This window comes from Sorex araneus, chromosome 2 (assembly GCF_027595985.1).
Source record: "Sorex araneus isolate mSorAra2 chromosome 2, mSorAra2.pri, whole genome shotgun sequence".
Taxonomy (NCBI): domain Eukaryota; kingdom Metazoa; phylum Chordata; class Mammalia; order Eulipotyphla; family Soricidae; genus Sorex; species Sorex araneus.
In genome coordinates, this window is record NC_073303.1 from 374872788 (window position 1) to 374895690 (window position 22903).

A 22903-nucleotide genomic window follows, 5' to 3' on the forward strand; every position below is an offset into this window, starting at 1 on the left:
TGTGGGGCCTTTTTCTCCTTGCTCTGCGGAGGAAACTCCAACTTGTCCCCATTTGTGCGGCCCCTGAAAACATACAGCTTGTCCTCATCGATTTTCAGCTCACCTGTTAGCATCTTACCCGGCGGGAACACCAGCCTCATGACTTGCAGAACCCAGGGCACGTGCGTCCTGGCACTGGGAGCCCTGTCTGCATGCTGACGGTCTGACCTCAGCCTTGGCACTCCCCAGCCTGCCGCTTGCCTGGTCTTTGCTCCGGGCTCTGGAAACGACAGAGCAAAAAAAAATTAGAGGTTCAGCGTATCCCTCATTGGCCCTGCACGCGGACATAGTCTATGTTCTCAAATGTGATCTTGGACACTGACATATGTCCCTTTGTTACCACCGTTTATGGCAGTTGTGTAGAATCGGACCCCCATTACTTTTTCCTGCTCGGAAACTAAGGTCCATTCCTCTGCTTTAGCAGCTCTCTCGTGCATCAAAATATTCCATGAAATCTCGTAACTGAAATCCTGCTATGCTGCGCGCTGGGTCTATCCGTGCTCTCCTCCTGGAATGTCAGTACTGTTCAAACTCTCAACAGAAACCTGCAATTCCTGCACATGTCCTAAAGAGTCATCCTCAAGGAACAGTTAATATCACATCACTCTTCAGGTGAAAACTTAGATTTAAAGATAACATTAGATTTAAAGATAACTACTTAAACTCCTTACAATACCAATAAAGAATCATATAAGCCTTCAAATGCTTTTTAATGACCTTTTTGGTTCTTTCTTGACGCTATAGCATTTGTGTGTGTGTGTGTGTGTGTGTGTGTGTGTGTGTGTGTGTGTGTGTGTAAGGTTACTAGACCTGCAATACTCTCTCTACTAATCCAGTAGCTAAATGTTACCAAAGTTAGTAGCGGCCTTCACACCACTGCCTGGCCCTTTTCTTTTTCTGAACTTGGGTGATAGTTTAAATAGCACTTTCAAGACTTTGAGCCTTAATCGCATATGCCCTTTATTCTTTCATTCATGCCCCACACAGACTATGGTTTCCTAACCGTGTCTCTTTTGAAACCATCTATTCTTCCTGCTGTAGCCTCTGAGGACAGAGGGATGCCCTGGGTTATTTAGCATTTTAGTCCCATTTATAATCCCCAGTGTGCAGCAAATAAAAGCTATTAAGGGATATGCATAGAATTAATAAAGAAATATACCGAACTTCAAAAGAAGCAATTTAAATTTTTATCATGTGGAAATATAGTAGACAATAAAAAATTAAATAATCTAAAGAATTATAATGGAAAGAGACCATTAAGATTAACTCTCTGATCATCATGTTTATGGTATACTCTTAGAGTAGGACTGACTGTATTTACACCAGTATGGTAGAAAGATTACTATTTCACAATGATATATATTTTTAGACATTTTTTTAATTAGGCAATGTCTCAGTTTATGTAATATAAGTTAAGCATTCTACTACTGATGCTTTACTTAGAATGATACATAATATTTCTGTCACTTTTCTAAAAGAATTCTGAAAACAGTGACACATTTTCTCAGCTTTGTATTTTTTTCCCTAAAGTTAAACCTCTCATTTAGTTATGAACTTTGTAGATTGTACACGTGTTTATTTTCAGTGATGCACCCATGAAACACATAATGCTATGTTCATTTAAAGTTATTTTGGTTGAAATGTAACAAGAAACAGAAAATTATTCTTACATTTTATTGAATACAAACAAAGCCATTTTATTTGGGGATTTTTCATTGATTTCTTTATGATAGTTCTAGATCTTTTAACTTTTTATACAATTCATGAGTCTAGTTTTGATAAACTATAGACATTTTTAAATGTCAACTAAAATAAACATATCACCTGTATCACTTTATCTCTGTCATCCTGTTGCTCATCAATTTGTTCGAGTGAGCACCAGTAATGTCTCCATCGTGAGACTTGTTGTTACTGTTTTTGGCATACCGAATATGCCATAGGTAGCTTGCGAGGCTCTGCCATGCAGGTGGCATACTCTCAGTAGCTTGCCAGACTCTCTGAAAGGTACGAAGAAATTGAAACTGGGTTGGCCTCGTGCAAGGCAAACGTCCTACCCGCTGTGCAATCACTCCAGTCCAAAGATCTAAAATATCAAATTTGCCAAAACAAAGATATCTCAATTATCTAACACTGAAAACTCCGTGTGAAGACATAAACTTTCTGGTGATCATATTTGCTGCCTTTAATTATCATAAAAGAATTATACAGTTTTGTGTGTCTATGCATGCGTTAAGGTAAAGTAACTGTTCTAAATGAAAATATTTCTATATAATATGGAAAATCCACTTTCCCTCTGTGTGCATGATTTTTCTAATACTGCTCATTGTAATAAAATAATTTTATATAACTGTTATACATTTGTGTTAAATAAATTAAATTAAACATCGCCAACATACATAGTTTCTTGCTTTTGTATGCATTAAACAACTTGTAAAAATGAATTACTCTGTTACTACTCTGGCTCTTTGGTCGCTATTTTTAAATCATTTTTGTCACTGTTATACTTTGGGATTTATAGAGGTTTGCTTACAGAGTGACCCACTTTCTATAGCTATTCTTTTACTCTATTAGTTTCCTCTAAAATTGCATTAGCTTTTATGGGTCATATACCATTAAATTAGTTATTGTTTTAGCACAATAAATTATACGTCTCAAATTGCTGTTTATGGACTGTCATTAATCTTGGAAAATGAAAGTGCTTGGTGCTCTAATTATATATTCAATCATTTTATGATTATATGTGAGTAAATATATAAAACAACCATGATATAATGGTGTTTTGGAAATTATGTTGGAAAGTAGGAAAAAGAATGTTGATACTTATATAAAATTGCTGTTGAAATTCAAATATGTGAATAATCTTTGTCAAATTGATAATTGTAAAATTGTTCATCGATTGTCCTTTGCTCTGAGCATAGCCTTAAGACCTAAAACTTAATTTTATAGTCCTAATAAAATAGGCATATGTTGCCGTACAAATATTGAAAACAGTATGGCAATATAAGTGTAAGCTAGGGCCTTTCTCTAAGTACAGAGTTTGGGTCAGGGCACAGAATATGAATGAGCATAATAAGTACCGTAGTTACTCCTTACAAATTAGAGGGCTGACAACCACTAAAACTTTCAAATTTCTCTGAAATTGTCATTATCAAAGCTTACCGAGAACAAAGCAAACATTCCCACAGAATCTTTTAAAGATAGAATATAGCCATTTTTATAACTGTCATTTATAAAACACAATTAAAAAAACTTAAAAACTGTAGCTAGGTGAAATTTTCTATAAAAATAATTTTCCAGCATTCCAGCTGTTTCTTCTGGGGCTGGGCACACCTGGTTATGCTCTGAGCTTGCTCTTGGCTCCGTGGTTAAGATTTGGCAGTTTCCAGGGCACCATGTGCTACAGCAGAGACTGAAGCAGAGTCAGCCATGTGCAAGGCAAGTGACTTATGCTGACACTCTTTCTCCAGCCTTAATACTTCCCATCTTTAACCAGATTGTGTAATACTCCACACCCATTTTTAACCAGATTGTGTAATACTCCACACTTCACTGAAATTTCTTTAGTCAGAAGTATTCCTTCCAAAATAAATTATACTTTTATATCTACTTTTTAATCCCTCTCGGAGAGCCTGGAAAGCTACCAAGTGTATCCCACCCACACGGCAGAGCCTGGCAAGCTACCCGTGGCATATTCGATATGCCAAAAACCATAACAAGTCTCACAATGGAGACATTACTGGTGCCCACTTGAGCAAATCTATGAACAACAGGGTGACAGTGACAGATATGCTTTTAAAGGTCAGTTTTATTTTGGGGAAGTGTTGAACATTTTCTAACATTTTATGAGATAGTATATTATTGAAACAATATAGTAAAAATTGTACTAAAAGAATTATAATGTGATTGGTGATTGTGAATATGAAAGTCTAAATGATAATTTTGGAAAATGAAATCGGAAGCATTATAGATTGTTCAACAAGACTAAATTTATGTCTTTGATATTGAAATTACTGAGTTGGAGAAATTTATTGTCATTGTCTTGTATTAATTATGAGCATTTTTGAAGAAGACCCTATAATGCTACTTGCAAGATTTGTTTAAAGACTATGAACTCAAACTGGTTCTTATCCAATAATACATCTTGAAGTTCTATTATTGCTTCAAATCTGAATGATTACCTAGGTAGAAAGTATATTCTTGGTGAGGTGTTCATGTCATTAAGGTTTTATTTTGCTTTGTTTGTTTGTTTTTACTATATTTCACCATTTCCTTCTGGCCTATAAAGTCTTCTCTAATAGATCTGCTGTAGATCTTACCGAGCATCTTTTTTATGAAGATTACTTCTCTGATCTTGCCAATGTCAGTATTTTGTAACTGGCTTGCTTTTGTCATTCTGATTACAGTATATTTTGGGATCTTTCTATTTGAATTAATTTTGACTGCAACTCTTCTTTGAACTTCTTGAATCTGGGTGTATGCGTTTGTCACCTCTGGGAATTCTTAGCTATGATTTGACTAGCAATTCTTCTATTTCACCCACTTATTTTTCAGGGACTCTGTTGATCCTTATTTTGTTCCTCGTGAGCTCCTCCGGTAGTCCTGTGCTGTGCTGCTCATTTACTTTCTAATCTTTTTCCAACTTCTGTTTCCTAGAGGTTTCCTGCCTCTCTTCTTCAAGGTCACCAATCTTTTTCTCACTTGTTTGCGACTCTGCTTCTGATGCCTTCCTCAAAAAAATTAGCTTATAAATGGATAGACATGGAGAGTATTGTGCTAAGTGAAATGAGTCAGAAAGAGAGGAACACACATAGACATATTCTATACTCGCTCATTTGTGGAGTATATAATAACATAACATGAGGCTGATACCCAAGGGCAGTAGATACAAGGGTCAGGAGAATTGCCCCATAGCTGGAAGACTGCTTCATGAGCAGAGGGGAGAAGGCAGATGGAATAGAGAAGGGATCACTAAGAAAATGATGGCTGGAGGAACCAGTTGGGATGGGAGATAGATGCATGCCGAAAGTAGATAATGGACCAAACATGATGACCTCTCAGTGTCTGTGTTGCAAGCCATAATGCCCAAAAGTAGAGAGAGAGTATGGGGAACATTGTCTGCCATGGAGGCAGGGGGAGGGTGGGAAAGGGGGTTATGCTGGGAATGTTGGTAGTGGGGAATGTGCACTGGTGGAGGGATGGCTATTTGATCATTGTGTGATTGTAACCCGAATATGAAAGTTTGTAACTGTCTCACAGTGATTCAATAAAATTAAAAGATAAAATGTTACCTATGACTCTCTTCAGTTCTGTCACTTCTGACTATAATTTCCAATTTTCCTCTCTCTTATGTTCTTGTGCTTTTGTTGACTACCTGAGCTTATTAAATATCCCCATCATGGTGCCTGTATGTAAGTATTTGAGAGAGTCTAGAGTCTAGTAGAGTCTTTTGGGTTCTTATCTTCAGTCATTAAACTCGGTGGGGTTCTGGCCTGCTTCCCAATTATGTCTACTATGCTCTGAGAGGGAATCTTTGTGATTTGTGCCCACAGAGCTCTCTGAGGGATTCAACCAAATGCTACCCTCTGCCTCCCCTGCCAGTTCTTTCCCCGTGACTCTTTGCTGTTTCTGGTTTGTGATTGTGTGGCCCAGTGTGGAAGGCAGGGCTACCTTCTACACCATATTGACTCTGTCTGTCCTCTAGCTATAATTGATAATAAGATTTTTTTTTTACCACCGTCTTTGTGATATGTTTTTCTGCAGAATAGGTATATGTGCTTAGCTAGAAATAAGATACGATTTGCACAAAGGGCCAGCCAGGGCTGCACTGGTTGTGGTCTCACAGCTGGGGTGAAATGTGTGCAGTATGAGCTGAGAGGAATAGTGGTGCCTTGAGGCTGCCTAAGTGGGCCTACAGTTTGGGCAGTGTTGGGCACAGCGATGGGAGAGATCTGTGTCCCCAGGACGTAACGGCAACCAGCACTGGAGAAGAGCTGAATGGACTCTCTCAGATGCACAGCAGGAGCCCTGGCAGATGGATTGTAAGCAGGAACCCCATGAACAGTCATGGGAAACAAGTATATTCCTTTTGATTTTTGATTTTTAGTCTCAGAATCTAGGAATACTCTCTACCAGAAACCCACTTCACCACTCTAAAGGTACATGTGGTAGAGTTTTTACATAAAACAGTAAGAAGATTTAAGCTATAGCCTTAATTCTTATTAGAACTAGGAACATGAAAGAGCTTCCTTTTTCAACTTGAAAGTAAAATAGAAAATTATATAGACTAATTTTCTCCATAGTGAAATACTGAACTTCTCATTGAGTTCAGAAGCAAAACACAATAGGGTGACCATCAAATCAACCGCACACAGTTGTGCATCTAATAAGACAAGACTGTGTGTAGAGAAAGAACGTGCAAATATTTGTAAATTACAACTTGATTACCCTAGCACTGTAGCACTGTCATCTCATTGTTCATCAATTTGCTCAAGCAGGCACCAGTAACGTCTCCATTGTGAGACTTGTTGTTAGTGTTTTTGGCATATCGAATACACCATGGATAGCTTGCTGGGCTCTGCAAGAGGGACGGAGGAATAGAACCCAGGTCGTTCACGTGCAAGGCAAATGCCCTACCCGCTGTGCTATTCCTCCAGTCCAATGGGATTACATACATATAAAACATGTATCAAAAAGAATATGAAAAAAACATGTATCAAAACAATATATGGACAATTTTTAAAAAATAGTTAAATTAAATATGTTGATAAAATTTCAACTAAAAGTACTAAGAAATTCCATTACTCCAAAATATATAAATGCAAAAGTTTAAATATGATGTTGAAAAAATCAAATATGTATGCAAAGTTTCTTCTGACAAATTTGCACACTTTCTGGTAGGTTTTGAAAAGTCAAGAAATAAGGAGTTGCATTACATTAATGGCTAATAAATTATATCAGTAAATTTCAACAAAAGCAAAATTAAAACAATTGGTATTCCTCAAAATATAAAGTTTGCATAAGGCAAAAGATGTAGCATAAAAAGTAAACCAGCTAAATAGAATATTTTTGAAAACAAGATAATTGGTATGGGTTTAACATCTACAACACAGATTTGACAAAGTTAATAGAAAATCAAAACAAATAATCAGATTTTTAAAAACTGAATATCCGAATAAATTTTTCCAAATAAGACATACATATGACTAATACCTACATGGAATGATGCTTATCTTCACTAATCATCTCCAAATCAAAACCACATCTGTCACTTTTCTCCTGCTAGAATGGACACTTCCACAGAAAAACAGGGACTACTGCTGTTTAGGGTGTGGATGAAAGGAAGTTTTTATATTGTCGATGTGAAAAGACTTTGCTGCAGCTACTGTAGAAAAGCTATGTGGAAGCAGCTGAAAAATCAAAGATAGAACTACCATGTAAACCCAAGGCCCAAGGCATTTAGAGCAATATTTCTCAATCTGTTGCCAGCCATGAACCCTTCCAACCTTCCTTCCTTGCCGTGACTCCTCCTGTCCAACTGGTTGACAACCAAGTCCATTTTCTTTGTCCCTACGAGCCATTCCTGCAGTTCTCACCACAATTCCCTTTGATTTTTTCCCTGGTGAAGCTCTAAAGGGTGGAGGAGAAGCAGCACTTGAGCATGTCCAACTGTTCTTACTGTTTTTAGAGCACTAAGGACACATCTGTTCTTAGGACTCTAACTGTTCTTAGAGCAATTCAACAATTTTTATAAAATTTTTTGAGACATCTACATGATTAGTACATTTTATATATGATTGAGTAGATGTTATCATAATTATAATCCTGATGTATTTTATTATTTGTAAGTTATTGAAATCTATAAAATATATATGATCCTAAAGAGGACATGATATAGATCCATAGAAATAGGTGCACCATTTTATTGTTTTGTTTCTATATCAGAATCAAAATACTGATGTTAGCACAACCTGATATTTATTTGAGACTTGGAGGCAAAGTGTATATTTTAATGGGAAAATCATGACATTTTAGAGATGGAATTCCTGGCAGCAAATATCCTAATCCTCTTCTGTGTGTATATGTTTGCATTATTTATAAGAAAATGAATTCATGATCATCTCTCATTTATTTGGATTTAACGTGTTTATTTATGTTGCTTCTTCCTAGACTTTTAAGTATTACATATTTTGGCTTAAAGAAGACAACTTTAAATGCAAGTGTAAAGCTTCTATTTTCTAAGTAGGTAGTCAATTCATTGAAACTTTCTTGTTCATGATAAGACTAATTTTAAAATAAATTAAAATATATTAAATTGAAATATTTTAAAATATAAAACTGTTCTATGATTGTTTAGTTATTCAGGGTATAGGAGGAAAAGAAATTATATAAAATTAAATTAATTACCTGAGTTAAGAACCACATTTAATATTAAAACATATTTATATTTTATTTTTTCTTGTTTTTTTTTAAGCCTTTTGGGTCACACACGGCAATGCTCAGGGGTTACTCCTGGATCTGCATTCAGGAATTACTCCTGGCGGGGCTCGGGGGACCATATGGGATGCTGGGAATTGAACCCGGGTCGGCTGCATGCAAGGCAAATGCCCTACCCGCTGTGCTATCACTCCAGCCCATATTTATATTTTATAACACAGCAAAGTAATTCAAAACCATAGGTGCAATGAAGGTATACTTTTAATATCATCTAAAACACAGCAAATAGATTTTTGTTCTCCTTAAGGATGTGTACAATCCATACACATTAGTATTGATTCTTTTAACATATAAAATTTATACACAATTTAATGAAAAAAAATTGAGGAATAGGGTCCAGGTGAAAGGTACAGACCCATAGGGACTGGAGCAGTATGATGGGGGTTGAGGCATGTGTTCTTGTAAGCAGCAACCCAGATTTGATCCCTGCTCTCACACAATTCCTCAAGAAACACGAGGCACAGCCCTGGAATGCTCCTGAGCACTGGGAGAGCAGTCGGGGTTACCCTTGGCACCCCAGTGTCCAAGCCCCACCACATTCTTGAGTTCTGGCATTGAGTGGGTGAGCCTGTTGGCTGAGGGTGTCTGGGAGGACGCTGCGTCTCCCGAGTACCGCCTGGGACCCCACCCCAGCCCACCCCAGCCCACCCCCGCGAACACAAAGAAGATAGAATTTCAATGTATCGACTACAACGACAAAATTGTCTTAAGTATATGTCTATAGATATAAACTTTTTGAATAATCTGTATATTTCTTAAAAACACTACTGTAATTTATCATTCAGGTTGTTGTCTTTTACCTTTACCTTTTTTTTTTTTGCTTCGTTTTCTAAACACCGTCCTCGAGACATCATCCCCAGCAGCTTTTATATTATCTTAGCTCTTTGTTAGGTGTTTTCTGGGGTTTGGTTTGGTTTTGTGTTGAGGCTACAAGGTGCAGTGCTCAGGTTGTCCCCCTGCTCTCAAGGGACCACACGGGATGCTGGGGATTGCATCCAGGTGGACTGTGTGCAGAGAAAGCACCTTCCACACTGTACTGTCTCTCTGGCCCCTCTTTGGTCAGACTTTTCCATAGAAATGCTTCAGAGTATAAAAGGAGGACACGTGTTCTGTTTACACGAGTATTTCCCGTTGTAGCCACAGGACATTCATCTAAAGATAAAATAAATGACTTTGAATTCAAGGGTGCCTAACTCTTCACAAAACAATACTAAACTAAATAGAGATTCTGCTGTATCATAGAGCATTTAGATACTATGTAATTTTAATTATAATATGAAGAAAGTATTTCTACCAAAATAAATTCTATAATTTAATGAAAATAGACCATGGGTTAATAAATGTTAATCTGATACATTGGTGATATCGGTAAAAAAAAAAACATACTTTTTGTCTTAAAATTTTGCTGAAACTCTTAAATTTTTATTTTTCAAGAAATCCCATATAGTCTCTGGTTTGAATATATCCTTTAAATGAAATTTCCTTTCCACTAAAAGATCCTTTATGGAAAGAAAGTGTAGGAGCTAAGATATGTCATCCCAGTTTAATTCTCAGCACTGCAAATGTTCTCAGAGCACTTCCAAAATCACTTACCAGCACTGAGCCTGCAATAGGCCATGAGTTTGCCAAATGCGGCCACCAACTAAATTATATTTCCCTTCCTTATTACTTTATTTCAACATTTTATGCATTTTCTCCCACAAAATCTATAGCTGTTCAAAAATTTCAATTGTAATTTATATATTTTTTAAAAAATTTCCCTGCTTTCAGCCCTTTTGGAAAACAGTATGGGCGATTCTCAAAAAATTAGAAATTGAGCTCCCATGTGACCCAGCAATACCACTTCTGGGAATATATCCCAGAGAGGCAAAAGGGTATAGTAGAAATGACATCTGAACTTGTATGTTCATTGCTGCATTGTTTACAATAGCCAAAATCTGGATAAAACCTGAGTGGCCAAGAACAGACGACTGACTAAAGAAACTTTGGTACATCTACACCATGGAATACTATGCAGCTGTTAGAAAATATGAAGTCATGAAGTTTGCATATAAGTGGATCAACATGGAAAATGTCATGCTAAGTGAAATGAGTCAGAAAGAGAGGGATAGAGATAGAAAGATCACACTCATCTGTGGAATATATAGTAACAGAATAGGATACTAACACCCAGAATAGTAGAAATAAGGATCAGGAGGCGTGCCTCATTGCTTGGAAGCCAGCCTCACATGCTGGGGGAAAGGCAGCTCAGACAGAGAAGGGAACACCAAGTAAAGGGTGTTTGGAGGACCCGCTCGGGATGGGAAATGCTTGCCGAATGCAGACTATAGATCGAACACAGTCACTCAGCGCCTCTATTGCAAACCACAACACTCAAAAGGATAGAGAGAGAGCAAAAGGGATTGCCCTGCAACAGAGGCGAGGTGGGGGGATGGGATCAGGGTGGTGGGAGGGATGCTAGGATCATTGGTGGTGGAGAATGGGCACTGGTGGAGGGATGGGTACTCGATCATTGTATGACTGAAATGCAAACACAAAAGTTTGTAAGTATGTAACTGTACCCCACAGTGATTCACTAATAATAAAAAAATTTCCCTGCTTAGGGAAAATATAGATACGGTAATGGACAAAAACACTTCTTATTTTTACATTATCTCCGCTTGGGTATATTTTTCATGTTTTAAGTTTATGGAACATTTGTTTTATTTGCACTAAGCAAAGCATATTTTTCATTTGGAACTTAAGAAAGTTTTGTAAAAGTAGTACAACTGCTCTTCACATAAAGAGTTGCAATATTATAATAATTTCATTAGTGCCACGTCTGTCAAGAGCACTGTAGAAACTCTGGCTGTAACACTCGCTTACACAGTCAGACATAAGGACAAAAAATATAGATTAATTCAATCTCAAGTGATTTGCTAGCAGCAAAGTTGATGTTCCATGTTTACTTCCTGCTATTAAACATTGATGAATCATTTCTATCACTTGTGTAGCTGACAACTTCAAATAGTAAAACTTAACAGTGACATGACACTTCACTTTTGTACATATACCTTTCAAACTTAGAAATTCGCATTTTGAAAAAAAAAGAAAAATGTTTATATTAAGTAAAAAGAAACTAAGAATTCTATCCCTTATTAGGAGATTTTTATTTGTGTAAGCTGGAAGCCAGCAATAGACTTTGCACTTTAAACAGTAAGCAAAAAAGGAAAAATTTCAGTGACCCATAGAAATTTTCTTCTTTCTTTGAAAATTATCTCATAAATGCAAGTGATTTGTTACATAACTTCTAAAAATTATATTTTATTGTAGTCATTACTTTCTTACGCTGTATGGAAAATAAAGTATAATATTTATGCTTTACTCGTGTATTGCAAAGTTTCTGGTGCAGAAACAAAGGATGGATTTTGATGATGGATGGGGAATGAAAAAAAAGGAGGAGAGAATGAGGGAAAAATTTACCAAATTATTTTTCTTTTGAAGCTTTTCATTTGTATATTTCTTTTATTTTGGTTTTGGGACCGCATCCAGCCATGCTCAGGGCTTTCTCCTGCCTCTGTACTCAACCAAAGTATGAAACAAATTTCAATTTCCATTCTTGTAAGCATGAGGATAGGGCAAATATATATTTTTATACCCTCAATAATTACATTTTCTAGACAGATATTCATCATGGTCATAACAAAAGTGTTTTGTGTTCAAATTAGAATGGACCAAGACTTGAGTAAATTGTAGTCTAACTTTGAACTCTCCCATAATAGCTATATGCTCTTAATTATTTACCATTTCTGGTACTATCCTTTTGTACTTTTAGAATAAAAAATTAAAAATAATATTGCCTATTAACTAAAAGCTATTTTTTTTATTCCAAGTAAATATTATGATCACTCCTGGTAGGCTCAAGGGACCATACGCAATGCTGAGGATCAAACCTGTGTTGGTCATATGCAAAACAAATGCCCTCCACACTGTACTATCTCACTGGTTTTGTAAAATCAATATAAAAATTTAAAGTCAACTTGCATTATGGAAGCTTCTGCCTATGAGACACATCACTCCATTAAATGAACATGAATTTTTCTCTTTTGAAGACACATTTTAGCAATTATTAACCTTGACATGTTAGGTTTATTTACTAAGTGTACTACCTGTGGGCACTCATGAATTTAAACTGTATATTCATATATGCAAAAGTTTATTTTTCATAAAGCCCCTATTTTAATTAAAATATTAAATTTTAAATAATATGTAATATTGAGCCAGCATTAATAAAAATTCTTTTGTAAAAATTGCCTAAATATGCTCAGCCCTAATTTATCAAGATTATATAATAACATTTCACGCATTCAAGAATTCCTACAAATATTTTTTGTGAGGGGCCAATACTTACCTGATAGATTTAGTTAGCACTCTATTTGTGAATTTGATGCCATTTATCTTGTTAGTGCAGTACATTTTCTGAATGGAAATTTAGTGTTTGTACTTGATTCCTAAAATTAATTTCTTTCTATTAATATATTAGAGAAATTTAGATGGTAAATGTAAAACATATCTGAATGAGATGTATATTCTACAGATTGAATTCAGATTACTCTTTAAAAATAATTTCAAATTTGGCTGTATGTGAATCAAATTATCTAAGGTAATTGGGAATCTGAAAACAGATAATTGTTACTGAATGAGTGTATTAGGAAAGTCTATAAGAAGTACCCAGAGAGCCTGAATGACACAGCATATAAAATTGGTCCGGTTTCATGTGGTCAGTCTGGAGTTTATTGATTCCAGTGCTCCTTCACAAAAAAATAGAAGTAGTTTTTTTCCATTAGCCTTTCCCATAGTAGAAGCTGGGAACCATTAGCCCACACTACCCGCTCCATACCCTAAAGGGCCGTGATCCCCATTTCACTTCAGATTTCACAGAGCGTGAAGGCATCGACTCTTGACTGGTACTGTGTTTTGCTTTCATAACTGCTAACGTTCTATGTACCTTTTCCCTTCCCTGATTCTTTTATTCCAGGATCAATTACCGCCCGTGTCCCCTTAAAACAACCTTGTGCTGTTCTATGGCTGGTCGGATAGCGCAGAGGTTAGAGAACTTGACCAGTATGCCATAGACGCCCCTCTGACCTCTACCGCTAAATGTGTCCCCCTTAAAGCATTCCCAGTAATGATCCCTGAACCCAGAGCCAGCAAGAACTCTTGAGCACTGCTGGATGTGAACTCATCGCCATCCCCAAATTAAACAAATAAACCAAATCTGTGCTATTTTACTAGATCTCATTTTTCCCACTTTGCCTAGAATTTACATGTTGTCATGTAACTTATTTATTGACGTCATAGATTTTCTAAATTTCCTTTGTACTGGATCCTTCTATTTGCCATAAAATATTAACCTTTAGAATTAAAAACTATAAAATTGGCCAGATTTATTTTAACTTTTCAACCTTAACTTAAAAAAATTTGCATACATCTCAGGATTAATAATTTCTACTCATCATAAAAATTTTAATCAATACTCATAATGCATGTTATTGTGTTGAGCATATATATATGTGTGACCTCAATATTATTTTATATGTGTTTAGTTGAAACCTCATGTTTGTTAAATTACCAAAAGTTAATTAGGAATATAAGAACAATATTTTCTCATTCCATAAAAGCTTAATGAATAGAAAAATCAAGTCAAGTGAAAAATAAAAGTTATTTACAATCTCACAAATCAGAGATACAAATAAACTTTCGCTCTGTTTTGAGTAGTTACTTGATTATATATGCATATATCATCATAGCTTCATTTTGTGTACACATACCATGTATATTCAGATGGCCGAAGTAAAGGATTATATCAAATGTTAGCAGCAATTCACCCAGACAGTCTTACATCTTACCTGTTATTTTCTGAAGTTCATAGGAGGAAACCTAGAAAAATATGTTAAATAATGTTCTCATTCCTCAGAAAATCTAGGATCCACATCGAGGAAGCCTCACCTTGGAGTGCAGTTACTCTCCAGTACCTCTGTGGGCATTCCCACACAGTCATAGCCTTGCAATTATACTCACAGTATACTTATTGACTAACTACATGACTGTGCATAATAATTCCAATTACATTGGTCTGGTTTGAGTTTGCTATTTAACACTATTGTCCTTTCAATAATTTTTCTACTAAAGATACTTTTCAAACACCGGCATGTATCTTGAATTTTCATAACCACAAACATACTAATTGAAGTTATTCCTCAGCTGTAATTTAAATATTTGAAGAAACATTTGAGCACCATTGCCATAAACATGTATGCGTATCTGTCTCTACTCTAGTTTATAGCTACTTTCAGAGAAAGCCCAGGGGCTAGAGATACAGTACATTATGTAGGATGCTAGTCTTACCATCGCCCAATTTCTCTAAAGGCCCCTATATTAGATTTTAATCAACTTTTAAAAATAGAGCGTGTCCCTTCATTCTCATACTCTTTCTAAAATAATCCCTTCAACTTTTAAATATTTCAGCACTGCGGACAGTTCATATGCTTATGGTCTTCCTGCCAAGGCTCATTTAAGTCAGATTTCTGGGAACAGGAAACTTGAATGTAGTCCGATTTCTGCGGCTGCTGCATTCTTATTTCTTCTCAGGCACTGCCCCAGGGCCAAGTGGATTTGTAGTGACATACTTACATAGTCCTCATTTAATTTTTCTTGTGGAAAATTATGCAAGGTCAGGAGGTCTACATCCTCCTACTAAAATAATTGCTTTCAAATCCTCTAAAATTCATGGGGAATAAAATATCACTTTTATAACTTGGAAAGTATGCACAATAAATCCTTTTTTTGAAATGAGATGTTAGTATCTTGATAAATGTACTGCTTCTTCTGAGAGAATATAGTTTTTATTTCTTATTGGTGGGATTTTTTTTAATTGAATCACCATGAGATTGAATTTACAAAGTTATTCAAGATTAGGTCTCACTCACACAATGTTCCAAAATGTGTCCCTTCGCCAGTGTATCTTTCCCACCACTAATGTCCCTAGGTTGCCTCCTGCCCCCACCTACCTCCTACCCAGATGGCTTCTGTGGCAGAAACCCCCCTCCTTCTATTTAATATGTTGTTCTCCAATGGAGGACGTATCATATTAAACTGGTAAGAGCAGACACTATTCTTTATCTTAGTCAGAAGCCCAAGAGGCAATGACAATGTAGTATTTATGTTCAGAATATTGAAACAAGAAGTGACCGCCATTCTTATTACTAAGTTGGAAAACAGAATAGATGGTACCATAATTATTCATGGCAATCAAACTTTCTTAAAGTTTTTTAATAGGAGTCAATATCTTTTCAAATGTTTAATTTTAATACTCAGAATCTCTGGGGGCCACTCTTGGTGGTACTCGGACAACCATCTCAGAGAGGTGCACACCAGAGCCCAGAAACATGGTGCTCAGGTGTGTCCAGGAATATAACTGGAGGCTCTTGAGACGATATGATGCCATGGATTGAACTTAGTCTCTTGAGAATATAAGGTGAAAGATACTAATAGACTTGCTAAAAATTTAGCCAAAAAAATTGATACCATTTGTAACTGTCACCTCTCCATTGATGCATTTATTCTAGCAATGCTGTTGAATCCACAGCAAATCTGTTGAGGGCCCGAGACTCTTTCTAACATGCAGATTGTCGGCTATATTTATAATATGCAAAAAATTCTCAATGATCTATTTTTACACATGTTCGATGATTCAAAATTTTAGGGAGATCCAAAACCCAAAGTTATATTTATAATTATATATTTTCTAAATAAATATATTCATACATCTCTCAATATCCTTTGAATATTGGTACTGATCATTGTTGGATAAATTTTCATATGGGGAAAATAATTGTTTCTGTAAAGGAATTTATTGTAAAGCTACAAAACAATTCATTGATATATTGCTCCGTGAATGCAGTAAATAAGAGATATTTCTTGTCTATCCTCTAATTACTGAGGCAGCTCATGTACAAAAATGATCACTTTTCTTTCTCTTATTTTAGATGATGTCTTCGACTATCAGACTGTCATCCTACAAGTGAAAAGTGGAATATAAAAGCTTAAATATAATCAATTTGTGATTGTCACCATGGCTTTTATTGTCAACGCCCCACGAAATTTTTACCTTCCTAATTTCATGAGTTGTAAATCTTTAAATGGAAAAAAATTATTTTATCTTTCCAGACAACCTAAATATTTTGGTGAGGTTATGAAACATTATATAATGAGAGATTTCTCTTCTCTGTTTAATGGTTTATAGTTCTCTCTCTGAAACAACTTTTTGTTATTTTTATCTCATTTTCTATTCTATTTTATATGGATTTCAGAGATATTTAGAAAAAATTATCACTTTATTCTGCTCCAAAATATTCTAGACTATATTGTGTGGTATTTTATCTAACAATACTTTCAATGATGCTCATGTATCGATTTGAAAACAACAAAGTGGACTGTCTCTTATGATTGAGTGGTGGGAATCATGGACTCCAATTCTTGTCTCACACTGGGTAGCATGATGCTGAGTGCTGGAAGAATCTCCACACGCCAAAGAGAGAGTTCACTGAAATTGCTAAATAGTCTACTATGGATATTAAACAATATGGCGAGGTTTGGAAATAGAGTCTGTTAATAAAGATATGAAAAACCTTCTTGATGACCAGTCGTCTTGTCACGTGTGCCATGCTTTCCAAGGGGGTCAGTTGAGCTCATCACGTAACCAAAACCACTTAGAGAGTAGCTGCCTTCATTCAGTTCCTGTTGTGTGTGCAGCCAACACAGGTGACTTTCCAGGAAGGGACTCTAACCGTGTGATCGTGGCACACAAGACAAGGTTCACACCTATTCTGGAACTCTCCAAGAGCTGGAGGGGATGAAGCCTGAACTTTAATCGGTGTCTCCTACAATTTCTTGCTCATTTACTATCTACGTTTTTTTTTTAAGGCTGGCATTTCAGACCCTAAAATTCTTTGTCACGTTTGAAAACTTGTCCAATGCCCAATTTTATAGTTACAAAAAATGCCCTGTGGTCTTGTCACCACAAATTAAAAAAGGGCTTTTGCTTTAGGTTATCTGGCAATCATGGCAAATATTCTGACATAGGTCTGGATAATTAGACTTTAAGTAGTACATGAATTTGGCTTTTGTCTTGTTTTGTAAGCCTACGAGATTTACACCTAAAATTTAGCCCACACAACTTATACACTATTTACACTTTAAGACTGCATATTGGTTTTTGTGACTTGAAATCATGACTATACATAGCATAGACTTTTATATTAAGATTAGAAATTCTCATAAATGAAATTTATTATTCTTTAAATTATTCATCCCTTGTGTTTTGCCACATTTACCTTTGAAATTTCTTATTTCATACATTTTTGTATGTGATGTTTGTAAGAATATGGTTTTAAACAAAAATATCTATGTTGGGTACAACATATAACCCACAAAAAATTAGGTCATATTCATTCTATATTCTACTGATGTCTTTTTATGTAGAAAAAATTGAAAATCCATGTATATTGTTCAAACAGAGAATGCAAATTCTTATTAGAAAAATTATGAATAATTGTCTAATTTACAACATCTGGATTTTTATGCATAAACCAAATATTGGCTTATTTAGAACAATTATTTGACAATTATTCCTCGGTATTATAATAAAATATATATCAGAATTCCTTTCGATTTACCAAATATTAACCCACTTTTCCTTATGATTGTGTCTTCTATTTTAAATACCATTGCATTCCCTTTTAATGTTATCAACACATGATTATTTTAATTGACTTGCACATTATTTATTTATTTTGGGAGGGCCACAACAGAGATGCTCAAGTATTACTCTTGTCTTTGCACTCAAGAATAAATTCTGGTGGGCACAGGCAACCCATGTTGGGTTCTGGGGATTGAACCAAAGTTGAGTGAATGCAGGGCAAGCAGTGTTTTCACGCTCTCTTTTGTTGGAAGTGTAAAAAGTATGAAGCTCTTTGTTTAATTGTGACTAAAATTTCATTGAGTTTCTTGTTCTGTAACATACTTTGGCAGAATTTTTAACTAAGGCATTCTTAAATGATTTATTTTTCCTCCAGCAAAGAAATAATAGAGATTTGAGGGATGCTGAGTTTTTGTGTCATATGTCACCATTCTAAGGATCATTATTGTAGCACTGTGGTACTGTTGTTCATCAATTTGTCTACCAGGCACCAGTAACATATTCATTGTGAGACTTATTGTTACTCTTTTTGAGATATCAAATACCCCACAGGTGGCTTGCCAGGCTCTGCAATGCACGTGGGATACTCTCGGTAGCTTGCCGGGCTCTCTGAGAGGGACGGAGGAATTGAACCCGGATTGGCTGCATGCAAGGCAAATGCCCTACCCACTGTGCTATCACTCCAGTCATTATTACAAACATAAATCTCAAAGATCACAGTCTTTATGCCCATGCAAACTGACATTAAAATAAAATTTGTACTGATTATTCTAATAATCTCAAAATTACACATTTCTCTAGGAAATAGAGGACATACATTAATATAGATTGGGAAAACAACATATTTGTTTAATTGTAAAATGAATGACAAGGAAATAACTGTAGCTACCACTTACAATAAGCATGTCATTTTAGTTATATTAAACTATTTTCTAATAAATGCACCAAATATCCATTTAGTTCTTATGTGGGAGACTGGAAACATTTTAGTTTGCCATTGATTACTTTGAGAACAAGGACTGCAATTTCCTTTCTTTTATTTACCTTATGAATATATTTAAAAAATTTAAAACACAACCAACAGTGCTCAAGGCTTACTCCTGACTGTGCTCATAGATAACTTCTGGAGTTGCTTTGGGACAAATGCAAATCTCCAGGACATAAGTCCTGGAGATCAGTCTTACATGAGGCAAGTACTATCTCTCTAGCCCAAGAACTGTGGCAAAGTGATAAAAAAATTTTTTTTTAAACATTTTATGTAGTTATAATGACCTCTCATTGAATTTTGTCATATATTTTATACAGGACAAACAACACTTTCATTTTTAAAATCAGTATCCTATAAAGATTTGGGCAAGCAATTGATTCATGCATGCAGCTTTAGTTTTTCATTCCACAAATAAATTACTTATATAGCCAAGGGAAATGTAAGTTTCTATATCTAAAAAAATTCACCATGGGTGATCTAAGACAATAAGGAAGTAAAATCTAAATAAGGTCCTGTCCCCAGCTACTAGATGACCCTTTCTAGCTTTCAGAGCCGAAAACCTAAAAGTATAAAAACAAAATTATTTTCGTTTGCCAGGTGCATTCTTGCTGAATCAGCCTACTTGGTATGGTGCCATTTTTTACTGTTTCTCACTAAGGAAAAATATCCCTGAATAAAACGTTAGTAGTGTTTAAAGGGAAATAACAGTCTTAACTCAAATTTCAAGGCTGTGACAAGAATGACTTTGCCACGAAAGGAAGCAGAAAGGAAATGTGAACATTAAATATACAGCTTTTAAATTACAGGGTCATTTTTAACTCCCAAAGACTGTGAATTATTATATGTGCTGACAAAACAAAAAATACATAATACATGTTCCTTGCAGGGAAAGAGTTTGGGAAGACTAGCGCAATTTTATGTTGTGAATAACATTGTGAAAGTGGTTTTTCCCTTTCGGAATGAGGAGACAATGGCTCCGAAGGCTGGGAAGAAACTGCAGGAGAGTTTGCTGGAAAGAGACCGTGGAGTTGTGGGAAAGCCTGGGACTGAGGCGGGAACGGCACTTTGGTAACAGGGGTCCAGAGAGATAGTGCAGGGCTTCAGGGGTCCTTCATCTGTGGTGCAACTTTCTCTGCTCAGCCCTAGCACTACGTATGTTTCCCAGAGCACTGTCGGGGGGAAGAACCCAAAAGTCAGCCTTGAGCACTGGTAGGTATAGTTCCAACACTGCTCCCCAAATTCTAGGAAATAATGAAAAATTTGTTTTGAATTTAAGATGCTCTATTGGAAGATTTTGTTTGTTTGTTTCATGCAGTCAACTAAGTTTAGGGCATTTAGCGCGTTTATTCGATTGAAGTATTACCAGAAAATTAGTGCCCCAGATTGTATCAACCAACGTTCTTATTCTCTAGTATCTTTTTATTTGTTGTTGTTGTTGTTGTTTTTAGAGCCACACCTGGCTATGTTCAGGGTTTACTCCTGGATCTGTGCTCAGAGATAATTCTTGGAGATTATCCAGGAATCATATGGAGTGCCAGGACCAAAGCTGATCAACCAAATGCAGGACAAGCACCTTAAGCTCCGTATCTCAGAGTAATCTACTGTCTCTAAGCCTAGCATATATTTCTGAGCAGTAAGGACTTTGGAGTAAATGGGACTTGAATTTGAGTACTGTGTCCTCTGATAGTGAGTGACATAAAAAATTACTTTAGCTTCTGAAATACAGAGTAGTTTGGCCCATTGTACATTTTCATTAAAGGATGACTCTATTGATATTTAAGTAATTGCATTAGCTTATTATATAATTATCAGATATTCATTCATTGTGTCCCCATGTTGACTGTGGAATGTTGTGTCCAAACCACACAAGCTTGGTAAAATAAGGAGGGTGACTTATCTAAAAGAGAACAGTATGTTGCATAGAATTCCCAATTCCACATACTATTCATGACTTCATGATGGAACTCAACACTCAGGTGGAGAATGCATTTCTCTTTGATAGGACAAAGGATGTAAATGGGTGGGAAAGATTCAACTGCTGTGCGGAAGCTCTGCCAGAAGAACAAATGAGAAGGGCACACCACTGGCCAACAGGTTATTGGGTGTCAGCAAGCAATGAATGTTAGAGGAGTTCAGAGACAGGGTGATTGATGAGTAATGGAAAGTTCCAGAAGTCTGTGCTGAGAAGGTGAACTTGCTGTGCACTTAAGCATCAAATAATTGGAACAAATAAATAGATGGGGCCCATTTGCAGAGATAAGAGTAGATAAGGCATGAGGTGTAACAAGGACACATACAATAGTTTCAATATGGAGCCAAGGGAATTGGACACGGGTAGGAAATTGAGGGCAAATGGTGGAGGTCATAGGCTATTTTGCTTTGAAGTCTGAATTGGCCATCCCTCTAGAGGCTTCCGTGAAGGGAGAGAAGGATGCCCTCTCCCAAAATAGTCAGATGGGAATGACACAAGTGTCCTGCTCAACTTGAGTCCTAAAATATTAAAATGTTCTTATCGGTGTTAGAAGCTGTAACTACATCTCTTCATATTTGGAATTCATGGGCATAAGTCTCTGAGGTTTTTCTCTAAGATATCATTTCTTTTGTTCAAATCCAGGGTTGTTTGGCTAACACCCATATTATCGCCACTAGAAAGAAAACAAAAACAATTGACCTACTGTACATCAGATTTCAAAAGTAATTATCAACGTGAAATGATTTTGAAATAAGATTCAATGCAAACAAATACTTAGAAATAGTTGTCAATTGTCTGACTTGAGAAAACTGTATCTTCCAAATTTAATGTTTTAAGACATAAAAAAGTGCATCATTTTTGTATACCTTGCTGAAGAGGAGGATTCTTGGAATTGTTTTTCAGTTTGGCCCATGAAGAATGAAAGGAGTTAGTAGAGACTTCCAGGACTTTTGTTGACCGGGGTGGGAAGAAGTTATATTTTTCTGCCAGGCTGGACCCAGAGGATCAGCTCAGGAGTCAGGTTTACTAATAATCCAGCTGTGAAGGAGAAGAGAAAGAGACTCCAAAACACAGAAGAGGAGCCTCGCACAGTTTATCCAGTAAGGATGATGCCCAGTAGCGATGACCAAAGTACCCGTCAACAAAGTGGGTGACCCAGGGGAAGAGAAATCAACTTCGCATTGCTCTCTGGAAGCCTGTGACTAATGCACAGCTTGCCACCAGATGGGTCACGTCAAATTCCCTTTGTGGTGAGGAGAGAAAGGTGCAGAAGGGGAAGAAACATTTGAGCAAGGCTCCTGAGAACACCCCTGAGTAAACATGCTTATCAACGAGGAAGAGTGAATGCAAATGTCTTGCTCCACAGCATTTATTTTAGACTTAAGAGTTTACCCATGAATTTATTTCTCATTGTGTGTTAGACTATATCCATTATATGTTTATAGGAAACCCTCAATGCCGAAAACTGAAACATTATTTTGCAGAGCTAGACGAGCATGTTTCATTGCTGGGGACACCTTGGAAACACACACACATTCACATTTTATATTATAGAAATTACCTTAATTGTTTGGATTAAATCCCCCAAATTAGAGCCATCCATATTCTGGATATGGATTGTACACAGAATTGGCACTTGGGTATTTTCATTACCTCATGCCTTTAGGCACTG

At 36.2% G+C, this 22903-nt stretch overlaps 1 protein-coding gene and 1 pseudogene across 1 annotated transcript in view; one reads left to right on the forward strand and one right to left on the reverse strand.

The window, feature by feature from the left end:
- The window catches only part of CCDC102B (coiled-coil domain containing 102B), a 280013-nt gene extending 262950 nt beyond the window's left edge, over positions 1–17063 (forward strand). The window contains exon 8 of the mRNA XM_055129118.1: positions 16560–17063. Within this exon, the coding sequence (XP_054985093.1) occupies positions 16560–16563 (4 nt within the window). The 3' untranslated portion in view covers positions 16564–17063. The remainder of the gene's footprint in view (positions 1–16559) is intronic.
- Positions 15592–15718, reverse strand: LOC129402697 (U2 spliceosomal RNA; annotated as a pseudogene).
- Positions 17064–22903: the final 5840 nt, after the last annotated feature.